The sequence below is a fragment of the Merops nubicus genome, unplaced genomic scaffold (genome assembly GCF_000691845.1).
Source record: "Merops nubicus isolate BGI_N331 unplaced genomic scaffold, ASM69184v1 scaffold18741, whole genome shotgun sequence".
Taxonomy (NCBI): domain Eukaryota; kingdom Metazoa; phylum Chordata; class Aves; order Coraciiformes; family Meropidae; genus Merops; species Merops nubicus.
In genome coordinates this window covers 2,298-25,204 of record NW_008590476.1, presented here as the reverse complement: position 1 = coordinate 25,204, position 22,907 = coordinate 2,298, and the positions used below count along the sequence as shown (strand labels likewise).

The 22,907-nt window shown below is 38.4% G+C and overlaps 1 protein-coding gene across 1 annotated transcript in view; it reads right to left on the bottom strand.

Annotated features, from left to right (window-relative positions):
* Positions 1 to 22,907, bottom strand: part of COL1A2 (collagen, type I, alpha 2) — a gene marked incomplete at its 5' end in the record, with an annotated part of 39,266 nt that overhangs the window by 15,695 nt on the left and 664 nt on the right. The window contains 29 exons of the mRNA XM_008949969.1: positions 281 to 388; positions 1,115 to 1,213; positions 3,505 to 3,549; positions 4,358 to 4,411; positions 4,511 to 4,564; positions 4,691 to 4,744; positions 5,382 to 5,435; positions 6,195 to 6,293; positions 6,671 to 6,724; positions 7,552 to 7,650; positions 7,755 to 7,808; positions 8,676 to 8,783; positions 8,885 to 8,938; positions 9,520 to 9,618; positions 9,729 to 9,773; positions 9,859 to 9,957; positions 11,308 to 11,361; positions 13,841 to 13,885; positions 13,997 to 14,050; positions 14,303 to 14,347; positions 16,139 to 16,192; positions 16,460 to 16,513; positions 17,015 to 17,068; positions 17,456 to 17,509; positions 17,798 to 17,851; positions 17,956 to 18,000; positions 20,096 to 20,152; positions 21,086 to 21,169; positions 22,829 to 22,864. Coding sequence (XP_008948217.1) covers positions 281 to 388; positions 1,115 to 1,213; positions 3,505 to 3,549; positions 4,358 to 4,411; positions 4,511 to 4,564; positions 4,691 to 4,744; positions 5,382 to 5,435; positions 6,195 to 6,293; positions 6,671 to 6,724; positions 7,552 to 7,650; positions 7,755 to 7,808; positions 8,676 to 8,783; positions 8,885 to 8,938; positions 9,520 to 9,618; positions 9,729 to 9,773; positions 9,859 to 9,957; positions 11,308 to 11,361; positions 13,841 to 13,885; positions 13,997 to 14,050; positions 14,303 to 14,347; positions 16,139 to 16,192; positions 16,460 to 16,513; positions 17,015 to 17,068; positions 17,456 to 17,509; positions 17,798 to 17,851; positions 17,956 to 18,000; positions 20,096 to 20,152; positions 21,086 to 21,169; positions 22,829 to 22,864 — 1,869 coding nt within the window. The remainder of the gene's footprint in view (positions 1 to 280; positions 389 to 1,114; positions 1,214 to 3,504; positions 3,550 to 4,357; positions 4,412 to 4,510; positions 4,565 to 4,690; positions 4,745 to 5,381; positions 5,436 to 6,194; positions 6,294 to 6,670; positions 6,725 to 7,551; positions 7,651 to 7,754; positions 7,809 to 8,675; positions 8,784 to 8,884; positions 8,939 to 9,519; positions 9,619 to 9,728; positions 9,774 to 9,858; positions 9,958 to 11,307; positions 11,362 to 13,840; positions 13,886 to 13,996; positions 14,051 to 14,302; positions 14,348 to 16,138; positions 16,193 to 16,459; positions 16,514 to 17,014; positions 17,069 to 17,455; positions 17,510 to 17,797; positions 17,852 to 17,955; positions 18,001 to 20,095; positions 20,153 to 21,085; positions 21,170 to 22,828; positions 22,865 to 22,907) is intronic.

The following is a 22,907-nucleotide window of genomic DNA, read 5'->3' as shown; positions in this document are numbered from 1 at the left end:
AGTAACAATAAGTAGTTTCTTAAGTAAAGATAACTCGTTGTTAACCAATCCTGTGAAGAACTGCCACTTAAATCAAGTCCAAATACTGAGCAAAGATCAAAATACAACCTTAGAAAAGACTGTCAGTCTGCTAGACCACCAAAACCTCTACTTCTAAGTAATACAGTTTCACAGTAAATAGAAGTCACATTGGAGTAACCTGCAGGTTTTTTTAAGTTAACTAAAAGCAAGCATGTCCCAAACTTGTGCATGCCGTAATAAAGCAGGTTGTCCACCTCACCTTTTCACCCTTGCCTCCTGGAACACCAGCGACACCTCGCTCTCCTGGGATTCCACCAGGGCCAGCAGGACCAGGACCACCAGCAGCACCAACATTGCCAGGCTCACCCTAGGACCAACAGCGTATCACGTAAGGCAGGGTCAAATAATTCACACCATTTGGAATAAAGCTGTCATTACTAGTTTGCCCATCATTCTGCTCGCTTGTAAACAGTGTGAGTAGTGAGTATTCTGCCTTAAGCTATTGCACTTATTTTACTTTTTCACCTAGTGAAGATGCCAGACATGAACACTCTTTGATTCTTTGGGCTTCTGAGGTTTTAGGTTGTCCCATATTCCAAACTGAACTTCTGTAGAAGGACTGCCCATGAAAACCTTGAAAACTAAGACTCATATTCAGTTAGCATCAAGACAACATTAATTTGGTGGATGACTGCTCATTATTGTGGTAATGTTTTGAGGAAAATGTTGCTTACTAGACACAAGAACTGTGAATAAGTAGAGGTGGGTATAAGCAGAGGCTGGCATGAATTTTGGCCAAAATCTTGGACCCTATCACAAAACAGTAGTAGTATAAACATCTGACAAGCCATATTCAAACTGAGTCCAAACTAGAGTTCCCCTCCCATCATCAATAATGCTAAACATAAAAACTTTTAATATTAGCGTGGACTAGTTGCAATGGAACTTTACCACTTGAAAAAATGACCCAGAGGCTATGGTGTACAGGTAACTACTAGCTACCAGTAATCACTTGTGCTCATAGGAAAGAAGTCTTTGGATTGCCTTCGTCAGGAATTCAACAGTAAGACAATGGTAGCTGGAAAAGGTTTACCTTGTTACCATCAGGGCCTGGTGGGCCAGATGGACCACGGCTTCCAATGGGACCAGCAGGGCCAACAGCACCACTTTCACCAGGAGGACCACGTTCACCCTGCAGGAGACAGTCTGGTTTGAGGTTTTCCTTGAATTTTCTGTAGCTTGGAGGTTTAAAAGCACTGACTAGTAGCAATGACAATGAAATCTGTTCTGCTCTGAGCAAACCATTAAGAACTGCACTAGAGTTATGCAGATATTAACTAAACTGGTCGTAAGAATTGGCTCTAACTTTTGACACAAACATAGCAAAGTGAAATACTACAGTCTTGCATCATATCAGCAACAGCTGACAAAGTACAGGTACTTCCTGAACATGGATTTTGGCTACTGTGCTCTTTCTGGTAACAGCATCTTGCATTCTGTTGTCAAGTGGAGCTTCTGATACAAATTTGAGGGCAGATAATAGACTCTAGTGAAATTAGAGCCATAGTAATTAGCAGACAGTTATTTTCACAGTGGCAAATACCTGAATATTGAGAGAATATTGAGAGAATAAAGGTGACAGCTAAAGTGTACTAATGTGACTTGTACATTATAACAGGTATAAGGATAAATTCTGAAACAGAGGTCATCTGGAGATGTGGAAGTTGCCAGAAACTGGGCTTAAATGCACGATAGAGCTATCAAAGATGGAAATACCAGTTTTGCTACAGGCATCTCGAATTATCCCAGTGTGATGAAGCTGGACATCAGTGAATAATCTGATAAGGCATAATGTAGATTTTTAGTTATGCTGGGGAATCTGGGAGTTTGTATGAAAACTATAATGTGCCCAGGAAACTGACTCAAGGAGAGACAGCACACTGCCAGGAAGCAGCAATGATACAGGAGGTTATTGTAATGATGTTCCCCAATTAATATATATTTTCATTATTTTTACATACATTTTTTTAAGGACACAGAGGCAGAAAAGGAAGAAAGATACTTGTGAAATATACAGATATCATAAAGGTGGAAGCTCTTGTCCATAAAAAGAAGGGTTGGTATATTACACAGGAAGAAATCAATAACCTGCTGGATGGCTGTCACAGTAGAAGTGGGACAAAATTCAAGAATGTAAAGTACCAGGCCATTTATTTAGGCACCAAGAATGAGGATTTGTGCTGTAAATGGGGGTTTCACCCAGGGAAAATGACAGAAAGGAAAAGGTGATAGTAAATAACCAAAATGATGTGGACATAAAAAAGGCAAATGAGATCTGGCTCAAGCAGTGAGGTATTTTTAGGAACTGTTAGTTTTGTCATACAAAGCATCAGTAAGACCTAATTCAGAAAACAGAATGAAATACACTGTGGCTGGATATGAGATGCTTAATGCAAGTTAGAGCAGAGACAAATAACTGCTACCACAATGATAAAGGGAACTTAGCTTGGATAGATTAGCAAAATGAAAGTTTAATGACAATATGGTTACTAATACAGACTCGTGGCACTAAATATTTGGAGGAAAAGTGCTGTTTAAACTGAATGACATGACTAATAAGAGTAAATGGGATTATTTGTCATGAATACATTTAGTCTGGAATCAGAATAAAAAAGGAAGCAACAGAAGTAGTTTAAATATCAACCTCTTCATAGGTGGATTTGGAAACCAAATAATTACACTGGGACAGGTTGCCCAGGGAAGTTGTGGATGCCCCAAAACTGGATGTGTTTAAGACCAGGTTGGATGCATGGAGCTTTGAGCAACCTGGTCTAGTGGGAGGTGTCCCTGCCCACGACAGGGGGGCTGGAACTACATGATCTTTAAGGTCACTTCCAATCCAACCCATTCTATGATTCTATAATTAATTAACCATTTTATAAATTACTCATTGCTCTGCATAAATGGGCCTCCACACAGAGCTCTTTACGGGTATTTTTCACAGTGAATAATGGGAAGCAGGAGGCAATATCTTACAATGACTGTTCCAGGCTCTGGATTCAGCCCACTGTTTGTCACAAAGACTTTACGTGAGAGGTAGGAGCTGGCTACCAAGGGATAGGATGACTAAAATGGCCAGGCTAAGAAGGTTGCACAGGCACTCAAGATGAAAATTCTTATATGCACCAGGCCTCATTTGTCATCCACATTGTGAAGTTCATTAATACAGGGTATGGTTACTTGGGTAATATTCATATTGCTCATCTAGAAGCTTACTAATACTGGCAACTATTGTGTTATATAAACTTATATCCTGACACATGCAAAGAGTACAGGAAATTCTCCTTGTTCTTGGGAGTCTGCTGCAATACCCAGTATTCTGTATCAGCTATTTGTTTTGAGAATCTTAGAAATGTATGTAGCTACTACTATTATTGAACACATCATTAAGACAGCCTGTACTAGACCTCATTTGTTACTCACCCTTGGGCCAGCAGGACCAGGGACACCAAATTCACCATGAAGACCCTAAAAGACAGTAAGCAGATGTATTGTTAAAGGTTATTTCTAAGACAAACATTAGCTTAAATTGTGCTTTGTTTCTTAGCAGTAAATAGAAAATCTTCAGTCTAAAATCAGTCTTTTAGATACACAGAAACAATCTCTTCTCATGTAGCTGCCTAATATCTCAAGGCACACATGAGATAATACTTTCTCATCTTAAAAAAGTTAGCTATTAAATTTCAAGCTCATTTTTCAGGTACGTGCAATGTAAACTCTTTTACAGGGATGTAGGGAGATGTAATTATAAATGTTAAAGGTGATCATGACACATAGGAATCATGATTTACCGATTACATCACACACTTCAACTGAGCAGAACCTAGAGCCTGAATCACCACCGACCTATCTCAGCTGCATGCCCCTGTAAATTCACTGAAATCAGTTGAGGTGCAAAAGCGTGCAGTCGGGGTAATGCTGGTTAGAATGAACCCTGAAGATTTCAAAAGAAATTTTAAGTAAAATATTTTTCATGTACTGTGTTGTCTTTTGGGGGAGGGGCCATATTTTATTGCTGCTTAAGGCCCGAAAAGCAAAGGATTGGCTTTGCTCAGTTTCATACCAAAACTCTGAAAAAAGAAGTATGTTGCAAATTCCAGTGGACCTTTTTAATTTGTGGCTAGCTTTAACAAAAGGGACTATTAAAATTTGCATATAGCTTGGATTGCTTTGTTTGGGCAAGTTGATCCAACAGGCTGCCTCACCACATGTGCAATTGTAAACATAATGCTTATGCAATGGCTGCCCCTACTTGTGTCCTGTATCTGTCACTCACCCTTTCGCCTGGTTTACCAGCTTCACCAGCTGGACCTGAGGGACCTGGCAGACCCTAAGAGTAAAGAAACAAGAATACAAATGAAGGTATGGCAGAAGCACTTCATGCTTTGTAAACCATAGAAAAGATTGAGAAGAGCACATAGTTACTTACCTGGAAGCCAGGAGGGCCAGCAGGACCTGTTTCACCCTTTCCACCTTGGTTGCCCTGGATGGAATGAAAAACAAGCTATTAACTTGGAAGAAGAAATACAGGAAAACAGATTTTAAAATGGGAAGTTCCATTAATGAAAAGTAAATAATAAGCTGGTTCTATGTGGAGGATCTTACTTACAGTGACTCCAGGAGGACCTTGAGCACCATTGTTTCCCTCTGGACCAGGAGCACCCTAAACATGTTCAAGTAGAAAGCTGTTATCAAAGTTTTGATTTATTATGACTAATACCTCTCTAAAGTGATTCTAGGCCAAAACCAACGGTCTCTAAATGTGTATTTTGAACTTAGTAAGAGTTTCACTGTCAAAGGGTACTGAAGATACTTACAATTTTAAATTCTGGTGATTGTTTTAGTTTTTGCAGCACATTCATCCTTAAGGAAACTTCTTTTAGAATTACAGATTATAGGAACCTTACTGATAGCATATTTCCCATGAAAGACCAATTATCTGGTCCTTTAAATAGAAGAATTAGTACGTTTCAGCTAGCAGTAAGAAGCTGGAAATTTACAGGATAAAATTAGAAACCATACACTATCCTCAAAAATTTGCAGGAGGAGTGCTATGTTTTCCTCTTCACAGTAAAATGATAGTAATTAGTTACCAAATTAATACTCAAGATGGGTATTTTTCATTTACCCTTTTAGTAATAGTCCTCACTGACTCAAGGCTACATGAATGCATTCCCAAGTTTTTTTCTATTTCATCATCTATTCATGCCCGCACAAGACAATGCTGTCTTATTGCAGAGGTTTTAAAAAGCTACTTTTTTTTTTCTCTGGGTATTGTTAAAAAAACCATATCCACATACCCGTGGGCCAGCAAGACCAACATTGCCTTTTTCACCAGGTTTGCCAGGTTCACCCTTAAGTTAAAAAAAAAGATAGAAAAGTTAACCAAGACTTCATATTAGATTAAATTTAAAGTACTAAACAGAAACTGATATTCTCCTTGTCAGAAAATCTGTTGTAATATTTCTTTAACCCTAATTAAAACACTTGCAAGCTCCATCTACCTTGTTGAACCACTGAGAATAGTTCAAAAATAAATGTCTTTTCAAAACTTCTTTCATTTTTCAAGATCATAATTCATGTCACTCTACATAGTGTCCTATGCAGCAGACACTGTATATATACATATACATATATATATATATATATGTCAGCCTTTATGTATGTATAGCAACACCATAAATCCAGGAGGTTATTATTTTTGTCTGTGGTGTCTGTGTGACATATCAAGAGTCCCACTGAAATCACTGATAGCTTTTCTTTTGAAGTGAGTGAGCCTTGGATTGTGCTCCATATATTACAGAACTTTTACTGAAGTGTATTTACAGCAATGATACAATGGACATGCAGAAATCAAAGCATAGACATATATTATTCTAATCACTTTAATGTCCACACACTCCTAAACTCATTAAATTGGCTTTCACTTGTTTTACCATATTTTAGATAAGGTGAATATGTTTTAAAACAGAACTTCTGAATGTAAGTGGATACCATCCAGTAAGCAGTACAGGAGGATGTGGGGAGATGTGTTTGATTGTTAAGAGAGGGGGACATACAGATTAGTCTGCAGATACCTTCACACTAATAGAAAGTTTCTGTTCTGTACTTACAGTGGGACCTTTTGGTCCAGGGAATCCAATGTTGCCAGGCTCACCTCTGTTCCCAGCCGGGCCGATTGGTCCAACCCTACCGTCTGCCCCGGGGAAACCCTAGGAGAAGAAACCATGCTATTAAATGGCTAGGGCAATTTGAGTTCAGTTTTAGGAAAAATGCGTGCTGACAGGAAGCACATGCCCTTTAGCTTTTAAACACTGTTTACACATTGCATGCTCATGCATTGCTCCATTTTTCTCCTTTTTGTGGAACTGTGTATTTCTTCTCCTTCTAGGACATGGGCCTGATCTGAGATCCGCAGAAACAAATGGAAATTTTCTCATTGATCTTCTGAGTATAATGGAAGTAAAATCTTCCTGGCTTTACACAGAGTAGTGTTAGAGTTCAGTGCTGAGATCTCTGCTTTTTAAAACCTAAGTTAATCTCTATGTTTCACATGCAAAGGGGAAACAATGAAAAATAAAGTACTTACAACAGGACCTTCCTTGCCAGCAGGGCCTGGACTTCCAGGCTGACCTGGGAGACCCTGAGAAAGGAAATGTTTCATGTTTTTAGAAGGAAGTGAAATTGCCCAGCAGTTAACCAATATTTATTTCCTACATGCACACATACACACACAGATGCCAAGTTATCAATATACATGCTGGAAACAGAACTGTATGTCCTATCAAGTTTATATCTAAAACACACTGAAATTTAATTTGGTAGAGTGTGTTCCCATGTCAGTTGAAAATCAGTATAGGTAAGTACCTGTTTCACTCAGTTGACTCATTTAGGCTTTACTTACGCATGCTTAATTGTTTGTAAATGCCTAATGGTTCACATGTGCATTGAAAACTCACTTCATGGGGTGGAGTAGGAAGAGAAAGAGTAGATTAAAGGGGTTAAAAGATAATGACATGGACATAATCTGGCTGCAGCATTCACTAAAAGTGAAATAATTTTCAAAATAAATAATTGAGATCAGCCATGTCACATCATTTTAGTAGGGTTTGCTTTTCTTTTAAAGAGGACACACACACTTCAGTTGTGGTCTTGATGATTGCATTCTGTAAATAATCACAAGTTGAACTCCCTCTCAGAAGTCAATGCACTATTCAGTACAAGGGAATACTGCTCCATGACAAGGCAATCAAATGCTACCACATACAAAAGGAACTAATTTCAATAAATGTTTTGATGCTTCTTAATCATTTCCTTATGGATTTACCTACAACAGAGTAGTGGAAATGCTAACTGTGGTTAGCAGAGGCTTGATTTTGTGCACTTGGATTTCTGAGTAATTTTGACCCTAAATTGTATGTTATTTTCTTTTTGTATAATTCAAACTTACACCACAAAGTTCAAACTTACTCTTGGACCCATAAGACCAGGCTCACCAGGACGGCCACCATCACCACTAGGACCCTTAGCACCAACAGGACCAGTAGCACCACGGTTACCAGCAGGTCCCTACAAAATAAATAAATAAAATCAGGCAGAGGTAGCAAAAAGCATCACACATCTGTATATAGAAGACAATGGTTTAGAAGTAGTGACCTAGACACAAGTCTTACCATGACACCAGCTCTGCCATCAGCTCCAGGGAGACCACGAGATCCAGGCACACCCTGCAAGTGAACACAAAACAAATCAAGAAAGGGAAAGAAAGAGAGAAATCTGCTCCTGTAAAGTGTATGGTGCTTGCTAAATTTCAGCCTTCCAAGCAGGTCTGCTGAATTTCAGGTACGTGCAGCTCTAAGCAAACACACCTCAGTCTAAACGTATACTGTGAAAGAAATTTCCCATCCTTTAGATTTCTTTAAGTTCTAAATTTGTACCACAGCATTTTCAGTGTTCATTGTAATCTAATAGTAGCTCTAGCCAGCAGCAAGGATCCCACAACCTGGCCCCCACACTTTGACCTTCACTTCTCTGTAGAGTTACTGGCTTCTCTGTGACTGTACAGCCTACCCAAGGTGCAATACTCAATCTTTATCTCTACCAAAAAAATCTGGTGGAAACACTGCCATTTTTCTTATTATTTTCCTGTGAATGTTTTTACTGCATGAAGCCACATGGCTCCTAAAGTTCATGGAGTGTTTTCCTCACCCAGTGAAAAAGGTACTAGGCACCCTCGAAGATACTGAATTGAAATCTTTTGCCTCACATGTGAGAGCCATTTATCAACTGTTTTAAGCAGTTAAATTCCATTACAAAGCTTTAAGAGTAGTCAAAGATAATTCACTAAATATTATATGATGGCTAAATCAAAGAAACCTCTCGTTACTTCAGAGATAATATAGTAAACAGCATTAATACAAAGCAAAAAGCTTTGGTCCCATCTAATGAAAAGGCTGAGAATTGTAAATGATCCTTGCTTAGCAGCCTTAGTGTACATTTAAGTACTAAAAATTATTTAATTTGCCTTTGTGACTCTAGCTGTATTTCCTCTTTTCTTTTTGCTGCTACTTCTGGAACATGAAAAGAAAACCTACTCTTAGACCAGCAGGGCCAGGGGGACCAGCAGAGCCAGGTTCACCAGTGCTGCCTCTCTTGCCTTCCTCACCACTGGGACCGGGAGGGCCAGGAGGTCCAGCAGCACCCTATTTCAGGCAGACAGAAAAAAATAAGAAATCAGATCCTGTGTTCCAGATACTATCACACTTTTTTCATTGATAAAACCCACACAGGCTGTCATACTTACAGGCTCACCCTTGTTACCACTTTCTCCCTTGGGACCAGCCGGGCCTGGTTCACCCTATATTCCAAAACAGAAGGAGATAATGGAATTAAGCATCATTCAAAAAATCTCTCTTCTACCTACACAGCTTTTTCATGAATTAAAAAAACCCATTAATCATCCAATGCCATGCCTGCCTCTATTGTGATAAATGTTCAGTGAGATAACTGTATTTTTGGCTTAAGAGGCACAAACCCAAACATGTTAAAATATATCTAGAAATTACAGTAACTGGAACTATGATGCATTCAGGGATGGTTCCTCTATGGAGGACACACACTGAGGTCCTGATTGTGAGCCTGCTGCCACATCTCTCTTGACACTATCAGCATGGACAGAGCTTAACAGCCCTTGCACTCAAAGGGAGTGCAAAGTGAGTCTCTTCAGTCACAGCATCTGAAGCAAGCACTATATGAAGCATATATTATGATTATGATTATAATTATAATTATATATGATGAACTATAATCTGTAATTATAGTGGAGCAAGAAAAAATGTCTGCGTTAAATACAAAAATATATCCAGAGGAAATCTTTTATAACCAGGGACACTGTGTCCAATTTTCAAGTGAAGACATGCAATATATGAGGTCACTTACAACAAGTCCTCTAGCACCACTAGGTCCAGCAGGGCCAGGAGGACCAGGAATACCACGGGGACCAGGCAGACCAGGAGCACCAGCAACACCAGGAAGGCCCTGCCCAACAGAGGAGGAAAAAAAGGTATGAGCCCATTACCTTTTCTGTCATATTAAGTGAATTTTTGGGGATTTTTTGAGCAAACAAGTGTGAGTATGGATGTACTTACAGCTGCACCCTTAGCCCCTGGAAGACCATTAGCACCAGGGTTGCCCTATTAAGAAAGATAACAGTACTGGTTAATTCAGAGTCTCAAATGCACTCAACTGAAAACAGATAAAGTCTAGCAAGTTACTCACTGGAGGGCCAACAGGACCGCTAGAACCAGGAAGTCCGATCTCTCCTCTTGGACCAGCAGGACCACTAGGACCAACATTACCAGCAGGTCCTATTTCACCCTGTTTGAGAGAAGGATAGAGCTGACTGTCAGTGTACACAGTCTTAGGGCAGTAGTGGAGCAATCCTGTATCAGCCTTACATTAAGAAGACAAATATATATATTCTCACTTTAGAGGACAGGAAATCAAGGAGCTGAGAGCTTTATTAGATTTTAAAGGCACTGGAGCTGGGATGTCTAGCTAGGCTCCAGTGAAGCTGATGGCTAACATGAGAACAACAGATGCTCAGCAGATCTGAGAAGCTACATTATCACTGAGGACTACACAGAAGGTTGGTTTAGAAAATCAGAATTATGATTCCAGTCTTATCTGCAGCCATGGTTCTTAGTTTTACTCTCAGAAGCTTGTATTCATTAGGTCTACTAAAAAAAAAAAAAAAAAGAGAACTTCTCTCCATTAATTCTCTAAGTAGTCAGAGTTCACTCTGTACATGTAGGCAGTCTTCTTTTGAAGAGAAGCAAGAGAAGTCTTGCCTTTTGACAAGAATAAGCAGAATGAGATCTCAATTTTTCCTCATCTTCCCTCAGTCAATATTAAGAAGTCTACCAAACAAAACTATTTTCTTCTAAAGGTGGACCAAGGTAAGAGTTTTGTCTCTTGTGATATCAAGTTTGTGTACTTGTGTTAAGGGTGAAAAACTGTATCACACTACATATAAGAGTATGAACTTCTGAGCTTCTTGGTCAGTGAAATTCATAAATGCAGTATATGAAATACTCTCTCAAAAACCTCTGTCCTTCCTTGGACAAAGTAAAATTCAAAATAATGAGGCATTTCCCCAGGTAAAAATGCTAAAATCTGAGCAATAAACTGAATCATCTAAGTTACAGTGTGCAAGAGCAAAATAGTACTGCCCTAAACCTGAAAAGTTTAAATACTATTTCTCCATTGTAACGTCAAGAACTTAGACTGGGAAGAGCCAGATACTCAACTGCAGCTTCTTGGTCCTCCACTACTTCTGTAAAAAGATGTAAACTGCTACTTTGCTTATTTATTATGACCTATATCACCCTTCAAAGGTGTATAACAACTGCACCACATAGGAATCAGTAAAAAAAAACAAAACAAACAAACAAAAAAACAAAAAACCCCAAACCAAACAAGAGATTATGTGTCTTCCTGAATCTGCCCAGTGTCAATCTTCAGCTCTGAAATAGCTGCCGTATTTTTAATCAGTATTCATATATGGCATTCCCCAAATCATGTAGGGATGCATCCTCATCCTGACCTGTAACTGGTAAGAAATCACTCCCATTTCAAAGAGGGTGGGTTTTTTTTTCTGCCTAGTTATGCTAATTACTATATTTCATCTTTGCTATCAAATGTACTAGGAGAAGCAGATGTTTGTACCTTAGCACCAGGAGCACCTGGGAAGCCTGGAGGACCAGCAGCACCAATAGGGCCCTAGGAAATGAAAAGGAAGCAGTTCTGTAAAGGTATTCAGTGATGACAGAAACATCTTGCTTGCTGAAGTAAAGAGCTTAAAAATAAAATGCACATTTAGTTAAACGTTTCTGTACATTACCATCTCAGAACATCTGTTGCCTTTTGCAACTCCAAACTGACAGATTTGGTTCACTACAAACAGTTAAAAGCAAGGTACAGTTAAGATGCTGAAAAAAATTTTCGGTGCAGCTAAAGGAGTGTGAGTTAAGGCATGATTAGTAAAACCTTGCCTTGAGGCCAAACACCTGAGAAAGGATAAACAGAGGATGGGTGGAGGCAGGCATCTGCAAGAGGAGAGGTCTTGCTGTACAGTCCCGCAATGAACGGCAGGGAGCACTGCATCCTGCAGATCCCAGGCTGGGGGGGCTGTTTCCAACACGTTTACTGTGCCGGGGTAAGCGTGTATGCTCTCACACCAGCAACCCTTCTGGACTACAGGTCACACACAGCAGCCCTGTGTTGATGACAGCATTTATCCTCCTTCACCCATGGGAAGAGGTTTGGTAAGACCTCTGCACCACTTTACAAGCCTGTGCTTGGCACAACTTATTCTGAGCTCAGTAAGAATGTACCAGAAACTGGGTCAGGCTTAGCAGCTGAGGGCAGGAGTTGATTCTAACATGCACATGGGTTAGAAATCTTGACTTCTACCCAGAGTATACATTCTGAGGCAGTGAACACGTGCAACACCAGTGCCCTTTCCTTAAACCGTTTTGATTTTTTTTAATTCACAGACAATGGCGTGTCAGCCTGAAGAGTGCCTTCTACTGATTCTACTATGCTTAGCTATTGCTGTGAGATTTATTACACTGGAATAAGCATGCAGTACAGTGCCCAGACATCGCAAGAGAAGACACACTGATGGATTCATAGCCTTTGTTATTCTTTAATGAAATGTTCAATACTTCCATATCTATTGGGAGCTGATATCTGCTTTTTTTGTGATCTAATGCCTTTCAATTATAAATACTTATTATAAAACTGCCTCACAAATCCAAAGGAATAAAAGCTAATATAAAGTTATAGCAATGAGGAATTTTCCTCCAACATTCTATAACCCAATGTGTTCGTTATAAATTGGGTACCTGAAATTCTCACAGGTTTTGCATAAGCAAAGAAAAAAAAAAGTGCCCTTTAAGGTATGTGTGAAAACAAACTTCCAGAATTTCTATTGCACTGACTTTTTTATGTTTTAAATTCCCGGTTGCAAAGAGAATAAAACATTATTTCTGTTCTTGTTTAAAAACAAGAGTGTTAATGAGTGCTATGCAGAGTGTTTACAGCATCATAACCTAAGTATCTGTAAAATAACATTAGCCTGGCATAGACACTGGGACCCCAAGCAGCTCTCTGCTGCTGCTGCCCGTTCAGAGGAACACCTCTGCAATCAGCAGCTCACAGTATTTTTCCTATAGTAACTCAGTTGCCTTCAAAATAGTTAAAATGTTTTGGTTCTACTGCAAAGTATAACATCAGAGCTTAGCTAAAATGCCCTTATTTGCCTGCAGTTTAAATGCCCAAGCATGTGTGTTTTTTTAAATACCCCATATGGAAGAACTGAAGCAAAATTCACACCTATGCTAATACTCTACTCTGTTAAAGCATGACAGATGTTTCAAGTGACAAGGAGTATTAGAATCAACTTTAGCAAAGTTAACAGTACCACGTATGGCTTCATCGTTGACCCCAATTTTGAAGGCAGGAAGGAAAAACTATTCTGGGCTATTCCTAATTTTTTTTACAGCTTTGAAACTATCCCCCTGTACACATATTTCACTGAAATAAATGATGTTTACTGAAGTCAGTGTATGCTATGGCAACACTGACTCCTTTTAAATGGACAAATTTGCATTGGATTAGCACTTATTTGAATAATTATTGTTTACCGGTCAGATCAGGACAGTTGTATGTTACTGGCCTTTCACACTAGCTCACCTAACTCCTGTATCACTGAAGAATGAAAAGGTTAGCTCCAGTTAGTCAGACAGGACAACGTTGCAGGTGCAAAACTGTGTCCTGGAGAGTATATAATGGTTTCAGGTTGTATATAATTACAGTCATCTGCAACACATGCATGGTATATATATCTGTTAAAAGATATAAAATCTCTGTAGTCTGGGGATGAGAACTGTTCTGTTAGACTGCTGGAAATGAGAAGACTTTATTTGGTGTTTAACTATGAACTCATCAGTGCAAATGAGAGAATGTTTTATTCCTTTGATACAGATGTGTTTACTATAAATATTGAGGCTCTCAGAATAGTGTCTGCATATGTTTTGTTAATTAGTTTTGTGATGGTCTGATTAAGCAACAGAGAACTGTATTATAAACATCCACACAATCAACTTATTGAAGGTCCCAGAAATCCTCTATGAACAGGACGAGTGACACAAGGCCTAATGAAACCAGACTGTCAAAGATCAAGACTGAAACTTACAGCAGGTCCAGTGGGGCCAGCGCTGCCATCACTTCCACGAGCACCCTGTGAGGGTAGAAAACAATAAATACAGTTTGAAAAGAGATCTGAATATCAGAGAAAGCCACAGAAAGTGGCTGGGCATGATGACAAACAGACAGATGGGAAGCCACTTACAGCGGGTCCGGGAGCACCTATTCTTCCTCTCTCACCAGGGAGACCACGAGCACCCTGAAAGAAAAGTTACAGTAATTTGTTTATGTCTATTCAATGAACAAAGATATATAGATTGTTTTTCTTCTGCTAAGTCTCTATATGAAGTGTGTTTCAGGCAGGCAATTCTGTTCTAAATATTCACATACTATTACATTAGAGTATCTAGCTAGCTGCAGTGTCATTGATGACAAAAAAAAAAATGACCAAAATGCTGGCTGAACTGTATCTATCAGATTATAATTTTCCACAGCAGCAGTAAATACTTACAGGTTGTCCTGGGGTACCATTTTCACCAGGGGCACCAGGTTCTCCCTATAAAAAGGAAGTTTGCAGGGCTGAATTACATAAAGGATGCTTTGGACAGATATCACACTACCATCTAGAGAGATATTAAACTGCTGGATCCTACTCTCTTTGTCTTCTGTAGCACTAGCACCACAGTACATAGTAACAGCACAAGTCCTGAGGGTGCAGAGACTGTGACTCTCTCTGCATATACTGGAACATGGCCATCTGGAATCCTCTTAGAAAAGCAGGGCCAGAGCAAGTTGCTTCACTTGCCCATCTCAGCTTTCTTTCCTGTCTTTTTTTATTCTGATATCCACTCTGTAGCACACACCTAAGAGATAGGGCCTGAACAGTCAACTACCAATTCAGATAAATCAGCAGCTGTTTTTCAGCTGGAGGAGAAGCAGAATGATACTTCCTTTTGCTTTAGGTTAAGGTGACAAAGTTCCTCTCAAATGGCTGGAAACGGGGATCTGCCTCAGGTATTTTCACCTTAAGACCAATAATACTGAGATATGACTGACAGCCATTAATACATGACTTCTCTTTAATATTAAGTATTTGCAACCAGCCTACAGTTGGTCTAGGCTGGTCTGCAGGGACAAGAGCACTTGTCCCAGAGCACTTGTATCCTGAATATCTGAGTCTTAAGTACTGCAAGCAGCACAAGTTTTTGCCTTCATCGCTGCTTTCAGGACACCTATGTCATGAGTGACCTTGACTTACTATGCTTGTGTTTTCCATTCAGATTAGCACTTTTACTAATAACTGTTCTTTCCTTCACTTTCTTGCTTTATCTGTTTGTAATCTCCAACGACTGGACAGACTGAGTGTTTGCTGTCTCTTTACCAAACTTTTCTGAAGATTAACAACTTGCAGTGATATCAGAGAATGCTATGTTACAATTAATAACTCTATAAGCAACGAGTACTAAGCGCCTACAAATAAGCAGAGGGATGAGAATTTGAGATTTTTACTGTTAAAATTCTTGAATACAAATCTCCTGTGAATAAGGCAGCAGCATTAACATTTCCTAAAACCCAATATTACTGTAGTTTTTTTTTAAGAACACTGCTATTAGGCACTGAAGTGTAACAGGAAAAGAAGAAACTAAGAGAGGAAGAGTTTGCCAGAGATGTTTCTAGACCATATGTTAAAGCATTTTTATTAAAAAATATATCTAACAAATATAATTAGGTATTTTAAAAATATTATATATTATACATAATTAATAATCTATATTATGTATTCAATTAATTGTTAATAGAATTAATAATTATTTAAAAATAGTTTTATAATTATAAAATAATAATAAAATTATAAATGCTTTATAAAAGCATTCTTATTGTTCAAAAGTGCATTAATCTCAAGGAAGTCTGTGAACATCAAATAGCCTTAACGCAGAGGAGCATCTATCCAGATTCTTAGCAGAAACCATTACACTAGAGCACGTGTCTCACACAGCAGAACTCTGTAGAAAAATGAGATGTTTTCATTCTAATGTGATTGAAAAAAAAAACACCAAAATGTAAAATGCAATCTTAAGAAAAGCAGAGATAGAAATATCAGTCTTAGGTGCTGCTGAATAGTCAACCATCAGGAGCCCAGTTCTGCAGATCTTACTCACTGAAAGTACTGTCTTGACTGAGGGCTCATGAAGAAGGCCCCAGGAATGATTTCTCATGTTAAGGTTATTTGTCCTACATGGACCCACTGACTTCTAGATTATTGCATAAGACTGATTGGAGGAGACTTCATATGTCTTTTGCTAGAAGGAGCTAGAATGCATCCTGAGTTTTCAGATTTCATATTTACCTTGGTGCCAGGAGTACCAGGTTGTCCCTTTTGACCATCCAGACCATTGTGTCCCTATATTGAGTGGAAAAATAAACATGAAGATATTTTGTCCCACAAATGGCTACACACAAACTCCTAGTCTTGTAAGGCAAATCTTTCTTTCTACACAAAATAATCTCTAATAGAATCTTCAGGGTTTTTTTTAATAGTCTTTCATATCAGGATATATTACAAACTTCAAAGAGGCTCATGCACTCTTAACTTTGAAAGGGTTTTCAGTATGATGAAGTGTTGGTTGTCAGTCTTAACTATTAAGGGAAAAATTAAGTATATACTCACCCTAATTCCTTTAAAGCCAGGCAGGCCAGGAGTTCCAGGGAAACCACGCGCACCCTAAAAACACACACTGCATGAATGATTGTCTCTCATATTACATACTGCAGTTAAAAAAGAAAGAAAAGGTCTTTCAATAAAATTACTGTGTAGATTTGGGCCATGATCATTCAAGTGAGGAACACATCCGTTCCCTAGCCTCCCAGGACCAGACTTGTTGAAAGACTAACAGCAATCAACCTGATTTTCCAGTTCTCGGTCTCAGAAGTCTAATGCATTAACACATGATAGCACACCTGTTGTATTTTGCTGTGCTAAGATGCTTGCTGAGGTCAGGCTCCTGTGCGACTCCTCACTATGCCACTTCTGTTACTAATTAAGACTAGCTTTGCTGGGGTTGGTGGGGGAAACACAAAGGAAAAAATTAAGTATATGATATCCCTGAAGGTAAGAACTGAAATCTGGTTAATCCATATAGTTAATATTACTAGACTGTTAATGTGGTGCAATCCAGAAATGCTGAGAACTGTTTTGTATTGTATACGGTATATTGGTACATACCTGAGGGCCAGCAACACCCCTCTCACCAGGTCTTCCAGGTTTGCCAGGGTGACCCTAAAAAATGCAGTAAAAATACATTAAGAAGGAAAGCTCATTTTATAAAGTAACAGCATATAGCATTCAAAAAGAAAAGACATTGGCAAAGTTTCTCTTTTTCAATAAATACAAGGAGGTTGTTAGATTTCTAATTTCCTTCTCCCTGCATTCAGGAAGCAAAATAATGTATTTGGAGGTGTTTTCAGGTTAGCCATTTTTCTGTGCATTTCCAACATACAGCATCTCTTGCAATGTAAAATAATTATTTCAAGGGTTTATGCATTCTATCAGATATTATAGAGCAATGTAAACATTACTGTAAATAGAATGCTTGGCTTAACAATGACCTATAGCTGGAGCTGAATCACAGCCCAAAAGAATGAGAAACATTTAATAACCACTTACATCTTCACCAGCCTTTCCTGGAGGACCAGGGGGACCACGAGGACCTTGGGGACCCTGTTAAAAATAGATTGAGGAATTACTTAAAAAATTGTTCTTCAGGTAAGCCTCTTCACTGGTTTCAGACTTGAGCCTAATTGACTTTGCACTTCAGATGATTCCAGTCTAAAGGAGTCTGAATCTGAGTGTTCAGCTCTGTTTCTCTAACAGAATCAAGGAGGAATATCTGACTGAGATATTCAGGGACATGCATATGGATAGCAGAAATGGGCCTAAGTATTACAAGCCTGCTTGGGTATCCTATTTCTAATGTTGACAATGTCTGTATGTGAAAACTGCACTTACTGTTTGACCAGGTTCACCAGGCTCACCAGGAACACCTTGAAAACCAGGAGGACCCTAGAAATGGAGAAAGTTTTTGTTAGTGTTTGAAAAAGCTATTTTGTGATTTCACAGGTGTATCAATGTTAATTAGTCAGTAGGAGAGATGAGACTGTACTTACAGGGGGTCCAGATGCTCCAGGTGGGCCTCTAGGTCCCATTAAACCCTGGTGGAAAAAAATTGCAAAATCTTTTCAAAAATCACCATTATATAAAGTCATCTATAACACCAATTCCTGGTATTCCTAAAATACTGGTAAGCATTACAGTTTTCAGTGTGCAATGTCCAAATCAAGTTAGAGGAAGTTAAGAGATCTGTATGAATTTGCACAGGCAGTCTAAGTGCAAACAGAGCTTCTAATGGCAATGAACTGGTGCTGAATCCAATGAGAAGATTAGGAACATATCATTATGGCTGGGAACCTTCTGATTAGGCTTCCTAATCTATTCTGGCTTGCTAGCAAGTGCACTCGTTCATTCCTCTATGCATACCTCCCCCTTCCTGAACTTCAAGAGTTCAAAGATGAGGGTCCTAAGGAAGTTGTATTAAGAAAGGTTGCATTTTTGGGCCTGTAAATTTTATAATGATTTTCAAGAAGAGATGTTGAGAAAAAGATCATTAAAATGCTAGAGAAGTAAAAGGGAAAATAAAGGTATATAAATGGCATTACTACTGTGAACTGGGAAGTTCACACATAATTTTGAAAAAAAATAAAAATCTAACAACTCTTATACATATTGTGTATACATCTATTTCAAAGAATTATCAGCTCCTATTTAAATACTTAATTGCTTTCTGATTTTGATTAAATTCTCTTCATTTCACCTCCAAAATAAGTCACTAACATACTCTCCTGGACTGAATTTAGAATTTACCTATATCTTGGAAGAAAAAGGTTCAAAAATCAGTTTTAAAAAGGAAATTTCTGTAGATTGCTGCACTTTAACAACTTTAACGGTTGTCTTAAGCTTGATAAAGCAAGCAAACAACTTTGAACTGAAATTTAATTTAGGCTTCTATTGTCCAAATGAATGTGTTACCAGATGTTTCAACAAAAATCATTACGGTTTGAAAACTTTCTTGGAAACTCTCAGATTTCCTCATTCCAAGTTTAAAATCATGTGTCGGCTTTTCAAGCTGATGTAATTTTCCTGTATGACTGAATACTTTTTATTAAGGAGAATAAATGTATATTAAATACAGGCACTTACTTATGGAAGCTAAAGCAATCTTGTGAGTATAATAATATTCAGTAACTCTAGGAAAAATAACTGCTGCTGGACAGTCTGAATCACATGTGCTATATAAGCCCTGCAAAATCTCTTCACAAATTATATCCCATGATTGTCTTTCCCTCCTTTTCTATCTTTCCAGTCTCTTGTATTTTTCATGAAACTTAAAAATTCCTCACAGTACTTAAGTTCTGTTGCTCTATTGACAGATGAACCCTAAGTGACTCAAAAAATGGAACTTAGAAACCATAACACACCAAATAAATCCTTATTTACATTTTCTTATTTATTGTCATCACTGAGAATGGAACTTGATTAAAGATACCCTTATTTTCCTATATTTAGTAGCTAAATGGATGCAAAATTATTTTTTTTTAAAAAAATCAATATTACAATATTTTCAGGAATGGAAAAAAAGCACTTGACCCTGAATAATCCTGGGCAGACTTCATCCTGCTACTCACGTCTCAGATGCATTCTCTGTGATGTCAGTGTGTGTGGTGAATTCAACCCATATTATGCTATCTATATATACTGAAAATATCTGCTAACATCAAGAAGGTTTAGAGACTCATGTTGAGAGGCAACAGACACCTTAGATGTCCATTTTGATGTAGTATACAGTATCCAGTAGACTCCTCCTCAGAATAGCTTCATAGCAGCAATTGCTAACATGTCATTGTTGAGAACCAAATGTGGTGGCAAATGTACCTTTTATCTGACATCAGATTATGAGATTCACTGATTCATAGAAATGTGGTCAACAGATAAAATTAAAGCACAAGACTTAGTAGTGCCATATTCAAGTTAAATATACAGTCCATATATACCCATAATTCAGGTCCTAAGAATATCATTCAGACACTTCACATTGTCCTATATCACAGGACCACTTTACAGTCTGGCTCAATATATGATCAAAACACTAATTTGAACACGATGCTTTGTGTTAATACAGCTAGATTAGACTCAAAGGAAAATACTAAACACTACCCATGCAAGTTGCAAAGTGCAGAATCAGGTACTTACCATAGGTCCCGGGCCAAAATCCGCTGCTTTAGATGGGTCATATTGAGCAGCAAAATTCTGTAGGTGATAAAAAAATTGGAAAGTAAAATACTGAACATTGGAATTTCAATCTTTGATCAATGTAATTTTTGTAGGCAAATATACAATTACTTTTATAAAGTACATTTCCCATTTTCATTAAATGGAAAAAAAAATTGTGTACAAAAGAATCAAAAGTCCTTTTCTTGCTTGTTTTGTTTTATTAGCATATTAAAAAAAAAAAAATACTGAAAGCATTTTGGGGTTTGCTAATAGGAAAACAAATTACTGCTGTTCATATTGAAGGCAAAAGAGTATTCTTCCATGCAGGAGGGTTTAGTAAACTTGGACAATAAGACACTTTATGTGTTCAGGCTCACTGTGCAAGCCAATGTCAAGCAAAGAGTTAAAGCCAGCATTCTGCAGAGAATACATGATGGACACTTCTGCAGAAAATGTGTATGCGACACAGTCCACTTACGTTCCGTAGTATGAACACAGATAGAAATGAAAAAATTTAATGGAAGATATTACAAAATTCTAGAGGACGTTTAGGTATGGACTTTTAGTCTAAGGGTAGCCTTCCTCATCTTATTCCAATATAGCTGCTGTCTCTTGAACCCAGACACAGAGTGCTGTTTCTTTTCCTCATCTGCTTAACACTGCAGGTTTTATTTGGTAGACTCTTAATCCATACACATTATGGCTGTATAATTTTAATGCTGATTAACAGGGTTTATTTGCTCCTGTGCATAAGTCCCTGTTGAATACAGAATCCAGATTTCCCATAGAAAATCTACATCCCAAGGAGAGTTTCACTGGAACTATCAGCTTCTTGCAGATCACAAAAGAATGTTACCACTAGTCTCCAATGCAACTTCATTTTTTTTTTTTTCCTAGCAGATACACATTTAGTCTTACTCATAAAGCAGAGATTATCAGTTTCAATAATAGAAAGTTTGGGTGCCTTACTCCACCAAGACCTGGAGGACCAGGGGGGCCTGGAGGACCTGGAGGACCATCAACACCATCTCTGCCTGGTGGACCTGGTGGACCCTAGTGTCAAAAAGAGGATTATAATATGAACATTAGAAGTAGGCTAAAGAAATCTCTGAAGAGATAAATTCATTAACAACCAGGCACCAACAGCACACACCACAGCAGTGCTATATATGTGGTTTCAGTATACGGCTAACTCTAGAAGATAAGCATAGCCTGAATTCACATTGCCTTGCCAACACCTTGTAGCAGGTATTTACCTTAGTTTCATATTTGAGAAGACATGTGTGAGCAAAGTTGGATCTACGCTACCAAAGCATCATCTCCAAATTGGGAAGTTACATTTTAAGCTAACAAATTTTGTACCTATGAGCCCCGAGTGACCCATGTGGACCCACACAGCCTGTCAGATTCTGTTAGTGATAGCCTAAAATTTGACCAGCTGAGGATGGGCAGAAACCAGCCCTACTGATAGTAATTAACATAGATCCAGAGTAAGTCAAAGCTCAGTTTTTAATCAGTCTAGACTACTTGCTGGTATAATTGCAAGTTCAATGACAATAAAGCAGTGCTCTTGTACAGACTTTTGATACTGTCACTCTGTTACCACTGTCAGAACCTTTTACAACAGCTGGAAAAGACATGTTCAATCCGGCAACACTTGCCCTTACATTCTTTCATCCTTAGAGCACAAAGCTGGCCAAGTTTTGCCACTGTGGCGGTTGAGGTATTTCATTTGGTTTGCATTTTGGACCTTGTTCACCACTAGATGAAATCCATAATAAAAGACTTACGGACTTCTAAAGGAGCAGGGTTAGTCTTACTGCATTCGGGGCAAAGCATGTATCTGATTTCATCAAACAAATTTAGTTAGTGGTAGCCTAAAGCAAATAACCAGCTAATCGTATAGATATACTCTTCCTAATAGTTCCCATTATGTTTGCCAGCATATTATGATCTAAGAAATCCTCTAGAGATACCTATCAGTACTGCGGCATTTTCATTTTTAGGAGATATAAAAAAGACACTTAATAACGACATGCTGCCCAGATACGGAGGCGAATTTCAGAATATCACTTTACAAAAAGCAGCAATGATACAGAAGCAAATCAGAAAAGTAGATATCGGCAATATTAACAAGCATTGCAATTAAATTATTCAATGTTTCTTATACGTGGTTATTTCTACAGTAGCCTATAACAGTATAATATCCACTTTAACTACTAGAAGGTAGATGACAAATGCCCAGCTGCCGAGAAAAGAGCTTTTTCAAGCCATCTTTGGAAGCACAGATAATGAGGGACCCTCAAAGCTAGCTTCGTCTGTTTGGGTTTGATGTAGAGAGCTTATCCATACACCATATTATTCAAAGACTATATCTATGTGGCAACTTTCCCTTCTGCACTTTCATGCACTATTTTCACTCCAGGCAATCAGCAAAAAGTTTTTCAAACCATCATTTGCAGTGATAAACTGCAGTCTGAACTCAGCCACATCTGTTCAAGGACATCTGTCATTAGGTTGATGAGGAATTGCTGGGGCAGAACTGGTACACAAGTAAGCTGGTTTCTTTTTATTGAAACTGTACATGGAAGCTTCTGCAGGTGCATTCATTTAATCTCACATCAACGCCTAAACTTAATTTTTTTTCCTGTGGTTCTTCCAACAGCTGCTGTTCAAAGATCACAAAAAATAAATTACAATCTTATTCCTTACCCTTTCTCCCTGTGGCCCTTTGTCTCCTCTAGGGCCCTGTTGGAAGAAAATAAAACTTAACGAGTGACCATGGAAATAT